The following is a 19,236-nucleotide window of genomic DNA, read 5'->3' as shown; positions in this document are numbered from 1 at the left end:
TGCTGTTCCCCTATTTGTGTCCATATGTACTCCATGTTTAGCTCCTGCTTATAAGTGAGATCATGCAGCATTTGGTTTTCTGTTTCTGTATTAAGTGTCTATCAACCCATACATTCATGGTCAATTGACTTTGGCAAAAGTGACAGTAACACACAATGGAGAAAGGACAGTCTCCTCAGTAAACGGTGTTACAAAAACTGGACATTGGATATCCATACGCAGATGAAGGAAATCGGACCCTTAAATTACACCATGTAAAACAATCAATTTGAAATGGATTAAAGACTTAAATAGAAGACCTTAAACTATAAAACTTCTACCTGTAAAAGTAAATATGGAGGAAAGCTCCATGACACTGGTATGGGCAATAGATTTTTGGCTACGTCCCCAAAAGCCCAGGCAACAAAAACAAAAATAGACAAATAGGACTGCATCAAACTAAATAATTTCTGCACAGCAAAGATGACAATTAACAAAGTAAAGACAAAATCCACAGAATGGTAGAAAATATTTGTAAACCACACATCTGATTATGGTTGATATTCAGACTATATAAGGAGCTCAAGCAACTTCATATCAAGAAAATAATATCCTGATTTAAAAGTGGGCAAAGGACCTGAGAAGTTATTACTCAAAAGAAGACATACAAATGTTCAATAGGTACATTAAAAAATTTTTCAGTATTACTCATCATTAGGAAAATGCAAATTACAACCACAATGAGATATAATCTCATAACTGTTAGAATGGCTTTTATCAAAAATAGATGAAAGACGACAAATGCTGGCAGAATGCAGAAATAAGGGAGCTCCTGTACATTGTTGGTGGGAATGTCAATTAGTACTGTCATTATGGAAAACTACACAGAGCTTTCTCAAATATTAAAAATTAAGCTACCATATGATCCATCAATCCCAATTCTAGGTATATTTCTGAAGGAGAGAAAATCAGTTTATTGAAGGGCTATCTGCCCTCCTATGTTCATTGCAGTACTATTCACAGTAGTCAAGATGTAGAATCAATTTAAGTGTACATCAATGGATGCATAAAGAAAATGTGGTATGTACACACAATGAAACACTATCAGTCATAAAAAGAAGGAAATCCTGTCATTCGTGACAACACGAATGAACCTGGAGGACATTATGCTAAGTGAAACAAGCCAGGCACCAAAAGACAAATACCACACAATCTCACTACATGTGGAAACTAAAATCACTGAACTTAGAGAAGCAGTAAATTAAATGATGATTACCAGACACTGAGGTATAGGGGGCAATAATGGGAAGTTAATAAAAGCCACAAAGTTTAGGATAAACAGAGTAAGTTTTGAGATCCATTGCACAACAGGGTGACTACGGTCAATATTAATGTATTGTATATTTCAAAATAACTAAGAGTAAATTTCAATGTCTCATCACAAAAACAAATGATAAGTGAGGCAATGGATTTGCAATGTTTTGCAAGCAATGGATTACTTTGCTTGATTTAATCATTCACATTATACACTTACATCATCACTGTGTACCCCATAATTGTATACAATTATAACTTGTCAATTAAAAGTAATATTGATAAAAAGTAAAAATAAAAATACCAAAAGAGAACGAAGACTAGCCAACGTGAATCAGCACAGAAGCAGAGAATGTAGCACTTAATAATTTTTTTAAATATGACTCAAAAGCTATTTTTAAATCATTTTAAAAAATTTTTTTAATTACACAGACCAGTATGACAACTTATATTTCCCTTGCTAAGCATGTTAATGGATCCTAAAAGAGGAATTCTCATCAACACTAGACCCAAACAGTTATTAGACCTACAAATTACTTTTTTAGTTCACTATAGATTAAGTGCTTAATATCATCTGAAAATAGAATTTATTTAATCTTGAGGACTCAGGTTTTTTTCTAATTTCTTAAAACAATACTGAGTAAAAATAAAAGGTTTATATATTCTAAAAAAGAAGTTCATGTAAAATAAGAACTTATTTTCTTTTTTAACACACAGTTTTTTATTATTATTATTATTATATTAAAGTCAGGCAACGGTCTGACAATAGAAAGACTACCTGTGGAATACTGTTATGTTAAACTTCACTTACAAGATGTTAAATCCTTAGAACTAAGGTTTTCCCCCAGAAAAAGATTAATGGAAACATCAATTGCTTTTCAGACTTGATAGTTGCTGCTTCAAAACAAACAAACAAACAAAAAAACTTTAGTACACAATGAATTGCTTGTAATTCTGTACACATCCACATTTCATCATTTAGTGATCCTGAACAGAAAGTGGAAAGACAAAGCAATTTGCCAGGAGGTCAAGCCCGCCAATTTCGGGGATCTGCTGTCCACACCGGCTTCTTTCTTAATCCCTGCTGAGGATCTGGAGAAGCAGCAGCAGCACCAAAACCAAGGCAGGCACCAGATTCAAGGTTCTTTTTGTTCCAGTTGTCAGATTCCAAACTAGACCCCAATGGATTGCAAGGATGACCAAATAAAAGCCCTGTTTAAAACTTCTTCAATTTTTGAAAACAAAAGCAGTTACAGGAAAGTAAAACAATTCAGAGGGATCATGTGCACTTACAAGTGTCTTCATGTGGCCTTTCTCCAAGTTCAACCACCAAGGACTCTGAGAGCTGGCAGGTCTGAGTAACCCTGGTGACTATTATTTTCACCTTATCAAAACCTGAGCTAAAAACAATGCATCAGCTGATGACAGCAGAGTGTGACACGGCTGAGGACCCAATATTCATTTCCCAGGCTGGTGGACAGTGAGTAAGTACGGTTCCAAAACTAATCAAGGGAGCTGAGAGATTCTTTCCAGCCTTACCTGATGGCTTCTGGCCAAAGCAAGGAAGTGTCATGGAAGGTGTTGGGTGGTGATAGTGCAAAACGGAACTTGAGGAGGAGGGAAAAAAAGTATCACCCCTCGATAAAGGTGGGGGAAAGAAGATATGGGGAAAGCCCTGAATTCCTCACCGAAGGCCAATCTCAGAGGGGAGCGGAGGGGTTACAACCTACACTTTGGCCAAGGGCAGGAGTAGATGAGCATGGGAACTGGATGATGGCTTGGAAGGTCATCATTTAAGACTTAAAGAAACCAGGGGTGCAGGCGAAGCACCCCACACACCCAGCTGCAGTCCCACAGGCTGTAACCTGAAACCTTCACATATACTCTAACAAGCCCCCCAGGCTAGAGGGCTATTGTTGCAGGGAGGGTGGGAGGTGGGAGGGTAAGGGGAGAAGATAGAGACCCCAGGCCATGTAATTAGCAGTAAGGTGATTGTGTGGTGTGTCTTTTCACAGTTAAGTTAGATGTGCCCCACCAGTTATGATGGGAATCAATTTAAATAGACTTTCTTGATCCCAGAAGTTCAACTACATGGACAGTGGTTACACTTGACAGGATGATTTGTTATAGCACAACTTATATATTCCAAATGGACAAAAAAAAAATAGTATCATTTACAGTAAGTTAAGGTAAATTTCCTTTGAATGGGAGCTTCCTTTCCAGTACTTTGAGGTCTACAAGACATATCTAGAAAATGTACTACTGTGGAAAATGAAGACTATTTAAATCGAATGGAGGAGAAATGGGAAGGGCCTGTGGTTTTTCTTTTTGATTAATTGCTCTAACACTATCCTTCAGGTGGCTCAGGGAGTTTCATATTTTCTTTCGACATCATTAGGCTCTGAAGCTCTTGCAGGACAACTTTGATGCTATATGAATTCTGCCATTTTGCTACTACTGACATGGCTCTTGGATCCACCACACTATCAGAGCTATTAACTCCATTCATATTAATTTTTGTTACAACTCTTACAAAGGAGGGGGGTGCTTCTGGGTATTTAGGTCCACATTCTATTTTAAGGCTGTATATTCAGTTTTCACAAATTGTTGTTGGAGGCCCAATTATCATCCCTGTCCATCTTGTAAATGTCATCTCTTCATCATCTTCTAGACCCTAGCTAACCGCGCCATCTCCTACTCCTTTCTGGCCTTCGAGTTCTTCCAACAGTCGGAAATTGAGAGGGACTTTTACTCCTAATCCTGTGGTGACTGCCATCTTGCGTCGCTGTCCAAGAACTTATTTTCAAAAATGTATTAATAGCACCAGAGGCACCAGAAATTTAACTTCAGCTATGCCAATTTTATTCAGAAACGTTGACATATTAATCTATTTCTTTAAAGGTCACACAAGTTGGATGTTAAAGGGGACATTGTTTTTTTCTTAAATGTGGCTACTGCAAATCCTTATAAAGCTAGTTTAAAAAAAAATCTAATCTATAAGTTTAGCATCACAAGTTTCCATGAGTGAAACTGCTTGGCCATTGTTATTTCTTCACAGTAGTTTTCTTCTAGTGTGATATACAAAAGAAATTCATGCTTTAATGTAATTCTCAATTTTTATCTGCAGATTCTCACCCACATTTTAAATAAAATGCCAGAGAGGAAACTTCCCAGAAATGAAAATGAAAAGCAAGAATGCCAAAAGGTGACCTCTCCATGTAACATTTAATATGAAATCTGTTTATTCGACAGATTTATGCCTTCACTTCCTTCCAAGGCTGAAAGTTATTAGAATTTTAGAATCTTTCATGCAGCCAAGACCTTTCCTACTCAGCGGCTTTCCATTTCTTCACGTTAACCTTTTCTCTGAAGCAGGACCGTGCATGTTATCACAGCCAGGGTACTGAAGGAAGCTTCATAGAGATTAATAATGGAAGGGACTTGGCACTACTTGTCCAACCAGCCAAGTCATTCCTGTTTACTGCTTGCTCATCAAGGAACAGTAAGGGTTCTTCCAGACAGTCCAGAGTAAGGGGCAACAAGCCCACAGTTAGTGTCTCTGGGGAAATTGGACAAATACAAATGAATCTTTGCCCTTGGCTGCACTTGGTATTGAATGGTTACTGAGTAGTAACAGTATGACAGCTATCCCAAACTAAGAGAAAAATATTATTAGCCTGTTTCATTCTACAGAGAAAAAAGTTTTTCAGTAATCACTCTTCTGGTTTTAACGTAATAGCAACTGAATATATAAATGGAAGGCAAACAGTGGCAAAATCAAATATGTAGAACCTTATTTTAGCAGAAGACAATGAATTCTGTAAACAGAATTGATATTTTATCTGAATAAAAAAAAGAAGATATATGTTTGCATTAAGTGACCTACAATAATGGAATTCGTGCCTCTGGATAATTAATTGCACCAATAGCTACTATGAACCAGCAATGAGCCCCTGGTAATTTTATGAAAATGTGGTTTATGAAGGGTGAATGTGTGTAAGAACGACACTAGTCTCCATTACTGAAAGATGGTGTACCCTCAAGATTGTATACTGCAATAGAAATGACAGGAACATACGTGTCATTACCCATGTCTTCCCTTGGTAAGCTTCTTCCTGTTTATTAGCGTTCTCCCAGTATGTCATGGGGCATTTTCCCACCTGTGAGAGCTGCTTTATCTCATCTCACGACCTCTTACAATAAAACAAAGGTTCAAAATCACACAAGATTTGGGTCCTGGATGACTCGTCCAGGACGTAAATCTAGGTCTTGTATTCTCCAAAGGTTGTGCCCTTCTACTACTCTGAAATCAAAGGACAAAAGCCAGAGTTGTACCCCACATGCAATTGGTACAAACTCACTTGGTAGCAGTGCTCTGTAAATGAAAATAAAATCTAGCCATCCAATCTAAAATTCATTTCAAATATTTCCACATTAAATTCACACTTAAGCTGTTGATTTCCATCATAGCATTTTACAGCTGCATTAATGAGTTCTTTTAAATTTTGTTTCACTCACATAACATCAAAAGCTACATTTTGTTTTGCATTCCTTCTTCATAATCAGTAAAAATTGACTGAAAAATATATTCCATCAGATGAAAATCTTCATGATTTGATAGTTTTTATATACGGACTCATCTCTTTAGTAAACAATATATCTTAGTTTCTGATCTACACTAAAGGTATATAAAATAAAATCCATACAGAGCCAGGTATCTAGCCAAATCTTCCAGACTGTTCAGAGGCCCTGGTTTCAGGATGGACAGGGAATTGAAACTGGAGAAAGGAGAATGTCACTTACAGTGCCGTTCATCACTGTTGTCCCCACACTGATCTGTGAAGTCACAAATGCTGTCAGGAGGCAAGGAGACTCCATTGTCACACTGAAAGCTTTCTGTTCCTTGCTGACCCAGTATAGAACTGAAAACACAGGCAATCCATAGGAAACAAAAAGTTTCACTCATTGGGAATGCCAACCTTCTGTCCAGGAAGAACAGCATTACTTGGTATTGTCTATTAGAGATTAGGCAGTTGTAATAAGCAAGCCCATCATTGGAAATATTCTCTTTTTTTTTCTCTATTCTTCCTTTCCTAGGTTTGCTTCTTATAACTGGGTACTATTGGTAACTATCTGCAACTCTAACAAATTACTCCCCAGGCAGTTAATTTACTCTTTCAGAGGAGTGACTTTAGAAAATATTTAACTTGAGTAATTGCACCGGTTCTGTATCTAGCTAACCATAGATTATTATTGCCCCCTGTATGCCATATTTACACAATTTAAGCCTTTATGGTCATGCTATCTCCTGAAAGACATTTGTAAAAAATAAAGGCCAGGCAAATAAATAGTAGGGGAGAGGGAACCACAATAAAGCTATAAATTACATAAAAATGGTCTGTCTTAATTCCCATACTCAATCACATTCATGTAATTTAGAACATTACTGAGGACACTAAGACATATTCAAAATTTCAGGCCCAATTATTAGAATTGCTCTATGAAAATAAAATGCTTATCCATTATTATCAAATAGAAAACTCACCTTGCTTGCTTTTGTTTTGTTTTGTTTTGTTTTGTTTGTTTGTCTATAGCCCACGGGTGCAAGTAAGTGCTTCTTGAGATAAATTAAGAACCATAGATTTTTAAAAGTTGAGAGGACATTGGATGTTATTATTTTATAAATCATATAACTTCAACCCAAGGAAGTTATGAGATATATGTGAGAAAATACAATAAGTTGGTGTAAGAAACGAGAGCTCAAATATCCTAATGCTAAAAACAGTGTTCCTTCTTCTATAGCACAAGAATTCACCTGTCAATTCATCACAATTTACTTTTACAAGTGAAACACATGATTTCAGGATGCATATTCAGAATGAACGATATATTGAAGTTGAGATCACACAGACATATTAATTACATAATCTTATGAACGTGAATATTATAGAAATTATGTGATGTTGAATGTTCTATACATTGCTTTATATTTGATTTCTTAAGGGGATGTTAAAGTTCTTTTTCAACTATTTTATTTTAATTTCTGCAGTGTAACCACAAGAGGCAAAAATAACTGGAGAATGTAGAGTGGAAAGGACCAGAGACCAGGGACAGAAAAGGCATCTGATAATTTTTTTAAATGTTCTAAAAATTACGCATATTGTAGGGGGTGTGTGTGTGTGTATATATATATATATAGTGGACATTCTGGATTCTAGGGGGTAGGGGGACAGGAATTCACAATTCTGCCTTACCTCTGAGCACTCCAAATAATCTAACATTTTGTTGCACTGTGCTTCAGCCCTGTTTCAGACATTTATTCTTCTTACCTCTCTGTTTTGCAAATAAATACTAATAAATCCTTCATCTACCTCTTTTTCTTTCCTTGTCCCTTAAATATTGACTATCTTTATGGTTCCATTTTAAGTTCTCCTTTCTCCTAAGATTACAGTAATACTTTTTTTCTAGGCTCTCTCTTCACTCTCATGATTTCAAGTAAGATATCTTTATTTTTGTTTCCTCAGTCTCTGTCTGCAATCCTGATATGCACTTCTTCCTGAGTACACGCATACACACACGTGCATGTGCGCGCGCACGCGCACACACACACACACACACACACCCCTAATTAACACATCTACTTTAACAGAAAACTAAACTCATCTTCCTTTCCCCCACCAGCCAACCAGCTCTTACTCCCATGTTCCATATTTCAATGAATGGTACCTTCCTCTGTCCAGTTACCCAAGTAAGGAACCTCTATATTGTTCCTGGACTACTCTCACCTATCCTATCCGTCTGGTATTTTCTGTGTTTCCATTGAAGACTCTACCCATTCTCATCTCAGCACGTTTCTAGTACTCACAACTCGTTTCCTGGTCTTTGGGTAGGGTGACCATTCTGAAGCACAAATCCACTCCTACGTATTTCCCTCTGAAATCAGTAGAACTGTCATACTCTGAATGTAGCTTACAAACAGAGTGTACTTTGCAAGGCTCAATGCTTCCCTATCCTGTCAGCCACAACCTTACTGAGCGACTGTGCTTGCAGTTTTCTAAACATGCCATCTCTCAACTCCAGATCTGAGATCCCTTCCCCACCCCAATCACCAGGTTAATTATTATTCTTTATTTTTCATCTTAGGAGACTTTCTCTAAGGTATCTTGGCTGATTTACCCAGGCTGAGTTACATTTCATTCCTAGGTTCTCTCACAGCCTTCAATACTCATTCTTAGCACCTGAAAGTCCAGTATAGTCATTGTCTCCTCATGTGATTCCTTCCCTATCCTATGAGAATGCAGTAGACTATGCATTAGATCTCTAGACTTGTTCATTCTACATACATGCTACATTGCATCCTACGAGCTACATTTCCCCATTTTCTTCCTCCGATCCTGATAAACACTGATTTGTTTTCTACATCTGTATATTTGAATTCTTTAGATTCCACGTATAAATTAGATTATGCAATATTTTCTCTCTGTGTGTCTGGCTTATTTCACTTAGCATTGTGTCCTCCAGCCAGGCTCATTTACATTGTGGCAAATGCCAAGATCTTGTTCTTTTCAAGGGCCAAATAATATTTCATTACATATATCTACAATTTCTTTACCCGTTCATCTGTCAATGGACACTTAGGTTGTTTCCATATCTTGGCTTGCAAGCAAGTGTAAAGATCTACATGTAATCCTAGCACTTTGGAAGGCCGAGGCGGGTGGATCACGAGGTCAGGAGTTCAAGACCAGCCTGACCAACACGGTGAAACCCCGTCTCTACTAAAAATACAAAATTAGCCAGACATGGTGGTGTGCACCTATAATTCCAGCTACTCAGGAGGCTGAGGCAGGAGAATCACTTGAACCTGGGAGGCGGAGGTTACAGTGAGCAGAGATCATGCCACTGCACTCCAGCCTTGTGACACAACGAGATTCCGTCTCAAAAAAAATAAAAGAAAGAAAAGAAAAGAAAAAAAAAATCTAACATACAACATGAGTACTATAGGCAATACAATTATACTGTATATGGGGTTCATGCTGAATGAGAAGATTTTAACTGATCTTTCCATACACATACACACAAATGGGTAACTGTGAGATGCTAAATATGTCTATTTGCCTCACTATAGTAACCTTCTTATGTTCTATATGTATTCCATAACATCCTATTGTGCATTTTAACTACATGCAGTAAAATTTTATAAGATGGCAAAATATTACAATAAATATATCTGACATTGAAAAAATCAGATATTTGCTTGCTTTTTTCCCTTAAATATACGATTGTTAAACTATCAAATTTCTTCTGTTTCAGTGTGCTAAAAAAATTTTTTAAAAAAGATGCAGCAGGATTTTGACTTTTTCACTATTGAATCCCCAGGCATCAGCATAGCAGCACAGTATCCTGGCAGATAGCAGTTGCTCAAACAATTCAATTCAATTGTTAATTAAATGAAATTAATGAAGGATTACCATCATATCAACTTTGCTAGGCACATGTAAATAATGCAATAAAGATGTGAAAATTTTAAATGCCACTAGGTGAAAGATACACAATTCTTAGGTTCAGTGTTGCTTTTCCATGTCTAAGTCTTTTTAAAGACACTTTAGGTTTTGAAACTGCAATTTTGTATTACAGTGGCAATACACTTCATCATCCCTCAACACTAAACTCAGCCATTATATCGAGACAAAAGTCATGTCAAGTTTTCCTCTTTAAGAAAGAAAGGAAATTAGGGAGGAAGAAAGAGAGAGAAAACGAAAGAAATAAAAAAGAGGGAAGAAGAGAGAAAAGAAACAAAAGAATGTAAGGAAGCATGTGAAGATATAGAAACATTTCAATTTTACATCCTTATTCTAAATTCAGGTCTCGTAACATTTTTCATTTGGAAAAAAAAATCACGTATTTTGTTGCTGTCATAGCTGTTTATTGCCTAGTATCAGCCAGTAAACTGCTTTATTAACTGTTACTATCTACTAAAAATAACATTTCTCTATGGTGTTTCAAGTGTCATTCATCATTTAGACAAGAAATGAACTGGAATGTGGCACCCAAAGTAACTCAATATCATCCAGTAGTATAATATTTTATAAGACAAATTTATATTTTGTTTCCAAAAGATAAAATTATTTTCCACTGATAAATCTTTATCACTTTTTCTCTAAATGTACCAGAAGGAGCAAGGAATAAAAGAATACTGATAGCACCTAGGGTTGCTTTGATCTAGTTTATTGAGGAAGGGGAAAAAGTCTGATTCAATACTAGCGCCCTAACACTGTGCTGGATGCTTCATAAACATTGCCATTATGTCTGATGTTTCCTCCTTTATTGTTCCCTTCTTTTACTTTAAAAACTAATATTCAGGCTGGATGTGGTGGCTCATGCCTGTAATTCCAGCACTTTAGGAGCTGAGGCAGGTGGATCACTTGAGTTCAGGGGTTCAAGACCAGTCTGGCCAACATGACAAAACTCCGTCTCTACTACAAATACAAAAAAGAGCCAGGTGAGGTGGCGCACACCCGTAATAATCCCAGCTACTTGGGAGGCTGTGGCAGGAGAATAGCTTGAACCTGGAAGGCAGAAGTTGCAGCGAGCCAAGATTGTGACACTTCACTCCAGCCTGGAATACAGAGCAAAATGAGCATCCATTTTATGCTAGATATTGGAGATAGGTAAAAGGAAGACAGAAGAGATACAATGAATAATAAAGCCATGTCCTTGACATTAAAAATTTTCAAACATAGGGAAGGATGTATAAAGGCACTTGCAAAATATATACACACATTACTTTTAGTTTTGGCAAAAATGGTTGACTACATTTTCTATTTTTAAAAAATCCAACTCTCTAACCACAAGAAAAGCTATATGTTGGATGGAATGGAATATAAAACACTCTTAAATGTATAATCAAGTGCTGAGCTTGCAAAATGTAAAGCCAATTTCCAAAGTGGAAAAGGAGATTGGAGGATATAGAGGTGACACAAAAGAGAGTTTATTACTAAAACATCATGTTCAAGAATATTTTAAAGAAAATTCCAGGATTAATGTAAAATAAGCATTGAATAAAGGTTTGAGATGCAAGAAGAAATGATGACGAAAGTCTAAAGACACATTTGCAGACAAAAGACCCCTAAATCGTAAAAGATGAACTGGGAACTGTGATAAAAGGACTTGAACCTGCATAAATGGAGAATTAGAACGAATATCTTTGCATAAAGCCAGAGGAAGAATTTGCTAGGAAAAAATTCCTGGCACCTTCAACAAGGCACTTCAGGACTCCTATAAATTATGATAATCTAAATAAGAGCTTAAGTGAAAAATTAACCGGCATACAGGAAGGAAGCCTCTATGACTTACAGCCAAAACAATCAAACGAGCAGAGGCCGAAGTAGACACTGAAAGTTGTCCACTGGCATTGTGAGACAGAGAAGATAAAATAACTATCAAATATTCTAAAAGATTAAATTTTTTAAATTATGCACAATGAACAATAAACTAACAAAATAACCAACAGTGATTTTGTTAAAGAATAATTAAAAATATAGCTATAGAAAAGAAAAATAACAAAGAAAAATAGAAGTGAGTACAGAAAAAATAGACGTGAATACAGCATTTAATGAATTGCAAGGTAGGCAAAAATAAATTACATGAAATGCAACACAGATGTATAGAAAATATGGAACATATATAGTTTAAGAAACCTGGGACATAGGCCTGTCATGGTGCCTCATGCCAATAATCCCAACACTTTGGGAGGCCAGGGCAGGTGGATCACCTGAGGTCAGGAGTTTGAGATCAGCCTGGCCAACATGGTGAACTCCATCTGTACTAAAAAATACAAAAAATTAGTTGGCCATGGTGGCAGATGCCTTATGATAATCTAAATAAGAGCTCAAATGAAAAATTAACTGGCATACAGGAAGGAAGCCTCTATGACTCAGAGCAGATCCCAGCTACTTGGGGGCTGAGGTAGGAGAATCGCTTGAACCCAGGAGGCGGAGGATGCAGTAAGCCAAGATCTCACCATTGCACTCCTCCCTGGGCAACAAGAGTGAAGTTCCATCTCAAAAAAAAAAAAAAAAGAAAGAAAGAAACCTGGAACATAGAATGACAGGTCTAACATAGGACTATATGACTACACAAAGTTGGCAGGGGAGATAAAGGAGAAAATAGGGAGAAGCAATATATATTAATTATACATATAAATATATATTATTATATTAATTGTAGATAAATTATATAAACATTAATATATTATTGATTGATGTATATTAATAATATATGACTTATATGAACAATATATATGTGAATATATAATTTGAATGTATTATTAATAAATACTATATATTTATTAATATACATTAATGGAATTAGTGAAAATATAAATTTTCCAGAAATTAAGAAAACATGCACTCTAAGAATCAGAGTGCAGAATAAATTTAAAACATATTCAGCTGGATACTTTGTAGTCAAACAGAAAATTACCAAGAAAATAAAAATTCTTAAAATCAATTAGGGAGACAAAACATATTACCTACAAATAAATATTATTTAGACCAGCAATTAACTTCTCAACCAGAACAATGCAAGCAAGCAGATGGTGGAATCATGTTTTCATAGTGATGATAAAAAAATTACACTTGGACACTTGTAGTAGCAAACTAAGTGTTTACTCAGAATAGGGAACAAAGTAAAGAAATTTGGGGACAATTGAAAACTGAGAATGTTATTCACAATACCAAAGACATGGAATCAATGGAAATGCCCATCAATGATAGACTGGATGAAGGAAATGTGGTGCATATATACCACGGAATCCTATGCAGCCATAAAAAGGAATAAGATCATGTCCTTTGCAGGACCTAAGTGGATCTAGAAGTCATTATCCTCAGCAAACTAGCACGGGAACACAAAACCAAACACTGCATGTTCTCATGTATAAGTGAGAGCTGAACAATGAAAACACACAGACACAGGGAAGGGAAAAACATACACTGGGGCCTGTTGGAGGGGATGGGGGAGGGAAAGCATCAGCATAAATAACTAATGCAAATGGGGCTTAATACCTAGCTGATGGGTTGACAGGTGCAGCAAACCACCATGGCACACGTTTATTTATGTAACAAACCTGCATATCCTGCACATGTACCCCAGAACTTAAAACAAATAAAATTAAATAAATTAAATTTTTTCAAAATCTGAGTGTTTATTCCCAATAGCCCCTAACTAATGAATATGTTTTAAATTCTGCATCAAACAAGAATGCATGCGAATAAAATACTAGTTTCTAAAACTAGTTTCAAAATATCCCAAAGACCTAGTATTACACAGATGACATGTCTCTGATAGCCATGACATTCAGTGCAAAACCAGAAAATAAAATAGAAATTAAAAAAAATGTAAAAGTGAAAAATTTAGAAAGCAAAAAATATATGAGTGATAAAGCATTTTGTACAGATGTCCTGGGAGTGTGAGCTATCTGCTTTTGGAATTTATTTGAGACTTCGTGGCCTGTTCAAGTCTGGTATATACTGTTTTACCGAAACTTGTATCACTCCATTGATGATAGAGTGCTGCTTGGCACACTCAAATTTATAGCTTGGTGTATCTTATTACATTCCATTGATTTTGAGCAGTTCAAGTTGCAAGATCATTAGTGCCTCACGGTGAGGAGTTTAGTCTCTATCTGAACCCAATAGTTATTTCTCAAGAGAACAACTATTTGCTGGCCTTGCTCCAAAACTTGAATGGGTCTTGGAAAATAATGGAGGATTATTGAAAGCATAATTAGATTGTGACTCTGAAAACAGCTGCTCTTCCAATCATAGTTTCTTTACTGAATATATTGGCAAAGCCCCCATACAGCTATCAATATGGAAGATGTATTGACTCATTTATTCCAATAAGCAGAGAACTCTAGACATATTTTTTCAGTCAAGAAGACATCAATATATCTTCACTATCTTAATTCAGAGCACTAGCAGCTCACCTCCTCTGAGTCACATGTAGTTTGCAGTTCTTTCAGCGCCTCACCTGCGGGAGAGGGCATCTGCTCTTCCTCTATAGACATGGAATTTTTATAACAGCTTCTAGTAAACATGGATTAGCAGGTTCTCTAAAGACCTAAGCATGGATTAGCAGGTTCTCTAAATTGGTGGAAGCCATACATAAGAGGGATATAGAAACCCTGTGGATATATAGGGTTCTGACACTTTCATGAATTTACTGGGAATGAAGATAACTCTCAAAGTAAGATGATTTGTTGCATCTCATACTACTGGGAACGTCAGCAGCATATGCCGGACTTCTGCTTCCCCAACTGTTCAACTGTGGCTTGACGCTAACCCTTCCCAAACCTTCTCTGACCCCTCTCTAGTTGTCAGGAGCTTTCAGTTTTAGGGGGTTATTTATTTATTTATATTTTTATTTTTTATTTTTTACTTTTTTTATTTTTTTTGAGATGGAGTCTCGCTCTCTCGCCTTGGCTGGAGTGGAGTGGCACAATCTCAGTTCACTTCAACCTCTGCCTCCCAGGTTCAAGTGATTCTACTGCCTCAGCCTCCCAAGAGACTGGGACTACAGGTGTGTGCCACCACCCCAGGCTAATTTTTGTACTTTTAGTAGAGACAGCTTTTCACCATATTGGCCAGGCTGGTCTCAAATTCCTGACCTTGTGATCTGCCCACCTCGGCCTCCCTATATATTTTTTTAATTCACTCCATCCCTATATTGATTAACCAAAATGTTAACAATGGAATGGCCTAGGAATGGCCCAGTTCTTCTTCACTGGGCACTAAACTGTGATGAATCAGGCCAGTATATTAATAAATCACTGCCTCGCTTGGCATGCCAGCCCCATGTGCTCTGTCACTGGCTATCCCATACAGGGGTGGGTCTGGTGTGAGGATTCCTCTGTGGCCCTCTGTTGAGCTGTCTCAAGAGACAAATCCTTCTCTAGTCAAAAGCATGGCCTTTGTGAGAGCAGAGGCTATCGTCAAGACAAAAGGGGTCAGAATACCCTTTATTTTTGACTCCAAGTTCACCTTTCAACTTATCCCTTTTTTATCCATTTAATTATTTAGGTCACTGGAAAGAAAAAATTTGAGGGGCTTATGAAGCTAAACACCTTCTTTTAAAAACAGGGCAAATATCTTCAGAAATACCCATAAATAATTTCAATATTGAATTAGCACTGAGTTACCACTGACACAAAGCAAAAGGAAGTTGCATTGGGCCAATATCACAATAATTACTATGAAACTGCCCAGGAGTCACTAATCGAAGCATTTTAATATTGTGGATGCTGCTTGCATTGCCTTCTATATCTTCTTCTAAGTTATCTGCCTGAACAACTCCCGTTCATCCCTCAAGACGCAACCATCATAACATCCTCAGAAAACCATTCCTGACTTCTGCTACCTCCATGTTGTCTGTTTGTTTCCATAACAGCCCGCTTACCTTTCTGCTATAGACTGCATCTTGATGGTTGGCTTCAATGTCCAGTGCCTACCTCAAAACTGTGACCTCTTTAGAGCTTTATTTATTGTATTTTTTATAATTTCCAATCTTATTTTAGGCTTGGGAGTGCATGTGTAGATTTGTTACATGGGTGTATTGCATGACAGTGAGGTTTGGGGTGCAAATGATTTTATCACCCAGGCAATGGGCATAATACCTAATAGTTTTCCAGCCCTGCCCCCTCCCTCCCTCCTATGGTAGTCCCCACCATCTTTATGTCCATGAATACCCAATGTTTAGCTCCCACTAATAAGTGAGAACATGCAGTATTTGATTTTCCGTTTCTGCCTTAATTTGCTTAGGGATAATGGCCTCCAGCTGCATCCATATTGTTACAAAGGACATGAATTCCTTCTTTTTAATGGCTGCATACTATTCCATGGTGTATATATATATTTTCTTTAACCAGTCTGCTGTTGATGAGCACATAGGGTGATTCCCTGTCTTTACTCTTGTCAATAGTGCTGTGAGGAACATACAAGGATTTTACATTATGTTTTATCTTTTTATCTCCACTGCTAAGTATATATTATTCACCACATATTGGTGCCCAATAAATATTCATTGAAGGTACACGCAAATGAATACATGTTATATTATAAAAATGATTGCCTCTAATTCTCAGTAGGGTTGTTTATTTGTTTATGTGAGTACCTCTCCGGCGCACATTTCTCCTTTCGGCAATAACACACTGATGTTCTTTGAGAAACCACCCAAACTCGTTTTAAGCCCCTATGTGGTTTCACAGGAGTTGGAGGTGTTAGCACAAGTCTTAGTCAAGAGCAGTCAGGTCTGTGCATCTTCCTGGCCATAGTGATTGGTTCATACATAAGCATGTGACCCAAGGGAGGCGAAGGAGGAGCAGTCCCCAAGTGTCAGAAACTGTCATGGAAGAGGTGCTCTCCCCTGCTGACCTGGCTAAACTAAGACAATGTGGCCACATCGTCCAATGGCCCTCTTTAGCACCATTTGGGAAGGCTCTCTCTGAGAGTGAGGCAAACACAGATGCTAGCTGAGTCAAGACATGAAGATGAATAAATTCCTATTTGACCCTGCATAAGCCTCTACATACAGCTATGCCTAAAGCTGAATTATACCTGAGATTCTTCAATAACACAAGATGATTTTGTGACCTGATTGAGTGCCTCTTCCTGTCAACCAAAAATGTCTGAACTAATACATATGGTTTATTTCATTTTATTATATTTAATGTTTATTTTGAATTTAAAAAATAAAGTATTAATTTTGAACTTAAGGGGGAAAAGGCATATTTTAACACAGATCTTTTCTAACATCTACTCAACTTGTTTTAAGAAAGCTTTATTCTATAATTATTAAATTTAAAGACATATTTTCTAAAAAGTATAATCAAACCACCAACTACCTCATGATTTTTAATACAAAGCTACTTAAAAGAACGTTTTGTGTAAGATAAATTTTCAGCAAGTTATACTGAGAATTCTGACAGCAGCCTTATGGTATTGTTGGAAAGTCATAGGAAATCCTAGTCTCATTGTTGGAAATAAAATGTCTGTGTTGGAATTTAAAAGTGGCTCTTGAGTAGAATAAGATGGTAGGGAACCTAAGAAATATAACAAATGCAAGAAGGAAGAAATAGGTTCTTCTCCATTTAGGGTGTGCATTCTATGTAATAGTTGTTCTCATTGTGAACAGGGTCGGGGCAAGGATGGGTGGGGATCACACAATTGAGGCTGAGCAACCAGCCAGTGCTCATCAACCCACAGATCATAGAAGAGGAGAAATTAGCATACATGATATTCAAATGTAAGCATTGGGATCTCATGCCAAAACAGCAAGGAAGCTTAAATGAAAGACATCCCACAGTTCTCACAATCTAAGTGAGACTACACACCTGTATAACTGCTGGGATGCGACAAGGATGGGAAACAGGAGAAAGCAGCCACCTACAAGATTACTTTATCTGAGTTTACCTCATTTATTTAATTCTGTATCTAATTATGAATGGCACACAGGGAAAGAACACTCTCTGATTTAGTATGACAGATATTCCCAGGTATAACTCTATACCAAAGAAAGTTGGCGGTTTAGGAAATCTTTAACCTTGGCAATGACTGACGCCCTGTTTAGAAAAGGAATCCTACTTAAAGTGAAATTCATGTAAGTGCATGAAATGTTGAAAACGCGTTCTAAATAATTGAAAAGAATCTCACCCTGATCTTCTTGCAATTGTTTCATTTTTATAGTTAAATCACATATGCAGCTCTAATATAGCTCCATTGTTCCAAATAAGAGTTATTAAATATATATTATTTATCAGGCATTCGGGGGTGCTGGGCATACAGACCTAATTACAATCTTGCCCTACTTCAAGGAAATAACGGTAAACTTTAAAGAGCTGCATATGAGTTAGTTCTATAAAATATGTGCTTTAATAGGTTCGACCTATACTAAAAAATTATCTGAAACTCTGTTGAAGATACAGAGAATACTTTATTTAGAAAAAATCAACAACACTATAAAAACCTGTCACCTCTGCAGGTGCAATTCCAGAAGCAGAAGATGCTCTCATTACTATCTTCCAAAATTTCCCCCAAATTGTAGGCTTACAGATAATTTTCACGTAATGCGTATTTTTATCAAATATTAACAAATATAATTTCAATTAAAATATAAAGAAAATGTTTAAAATTTTACATTACAAGATAGCACAGTATGAAATCTAATTTCACATAGTAACAACGAAAGTCAGAGTTAGTAGTAAGAATGTGGTTTCTGGCTCAGGGGAGACACTTAGATGGCACCAGACTTATTTTCAAGTGATGAAATACAGCCTCAAAGGCTGAAATAGATCACAGAAAGAAAGTTTGATTTCAACTTATCATAGCTCCTACAATACCCATCTGTTTAAGACCAGAACTCATTTTGTCTGTTTGATATAGAAGTTGACATATTCAGTGATAACAACACACCTAGAGCAGTATTTTCAAAAACTTCTGAAAGATTTATTTCCACTGAGTGACATGTTACTCTGTACACAAAATGCAGCCAGCCCTTGAAACCAGAAATTCACCAAACCAAAATAAAAGAATTATAGAGTTTTGTTGTTGTTGTTGTTGTTGTTGGTTTTCAGACAGAGTTTCCCTCTGTTGCCAGGCTGGAGTACAGTGGCATGATCTCGGTTCACTGCAACCTCCTCCTCCCTGGTTCAAGCGATTTTCCTGCCTCGACTTCCTGAGTAGCTGGGATTACAGGTACGTGTCACTATGCCCAGCTACTTTTTGTATTGTTAGTAGAGACAGGGTTTCACCATGTTGGTCATGATGACCTTGTGATCCACCCGCCTTGGCCTTCCAAAGTGCTGGGATTATAGGCGGGAGCCACGGTACCTGGCCATCATAGAGTTTCTTAAGGTAATGATGCTTTCACAATGTTCTTGAAATATCACTT

The 19,236-nt window shown here is 36.9% G+C and overlaps 1 protein-coding gene and 1 pseudogene across 5 annotated transcripts in view; both read right to left on the bottom strand.

Moving 5' to 3' along the window:
- MALRD1 (MAM and LDL receptor class A domain containing 1) overlaps positions 1 to 6,436 on the bottom strand; it is a 732,448-nt gene extending 726,012 nt beyond the window's left edge. For 4 of the 5 annotated variants that reach the window (XM_077945484.1, XM_077945481.1, XM_077945483.1 and 1 more), the window contains exon 1: positions 6,097 to 6,423. In XM_077945484.1, coding sequence (XP_077801610.1) covers positions 6,097 to 6,295 — 199 coding nt within the window. In that variant the 5' untranslated portion in view covers positions 6,296 to 6,423. Of the gene's footprint in view, positions 1 to 6,096 lie in introns of all 5 variants that reach the window. The other variant, XM_028826041.2, reaches the window with a different exon arrangement.
- On the bottom strand, positions 1,450 to 4,082 carry LOC144330997 (ubiquitin-conjugating enzyme E2 variant 1 pseudogene; annotated as a pseudogene).
- Positions 6,437 to 19,236: the final 12,800 nt, after the last annotated feature.

Source organism: Macaca mulatta, chromosome 9 (genome assembly GCF_049350105.2).
Source record: "Macaca mulatta isolate MMU2019108-1 chromosome 9, T2T-MMU8v2.0, whole genome shotgun sequence".
Taxonomy (NCBI): domain Eukaryota; kingdom Metazoa; phylum Chordata; class Mammalia; order Primates; family Cercopithecidae; genus Macaca; species Macaca mulatta.
The sequence above is the reverse complement of the archived record's forward strand: the minus strand, read 5'-3'. Positions and strand labels throughout refer to the sequence as shown.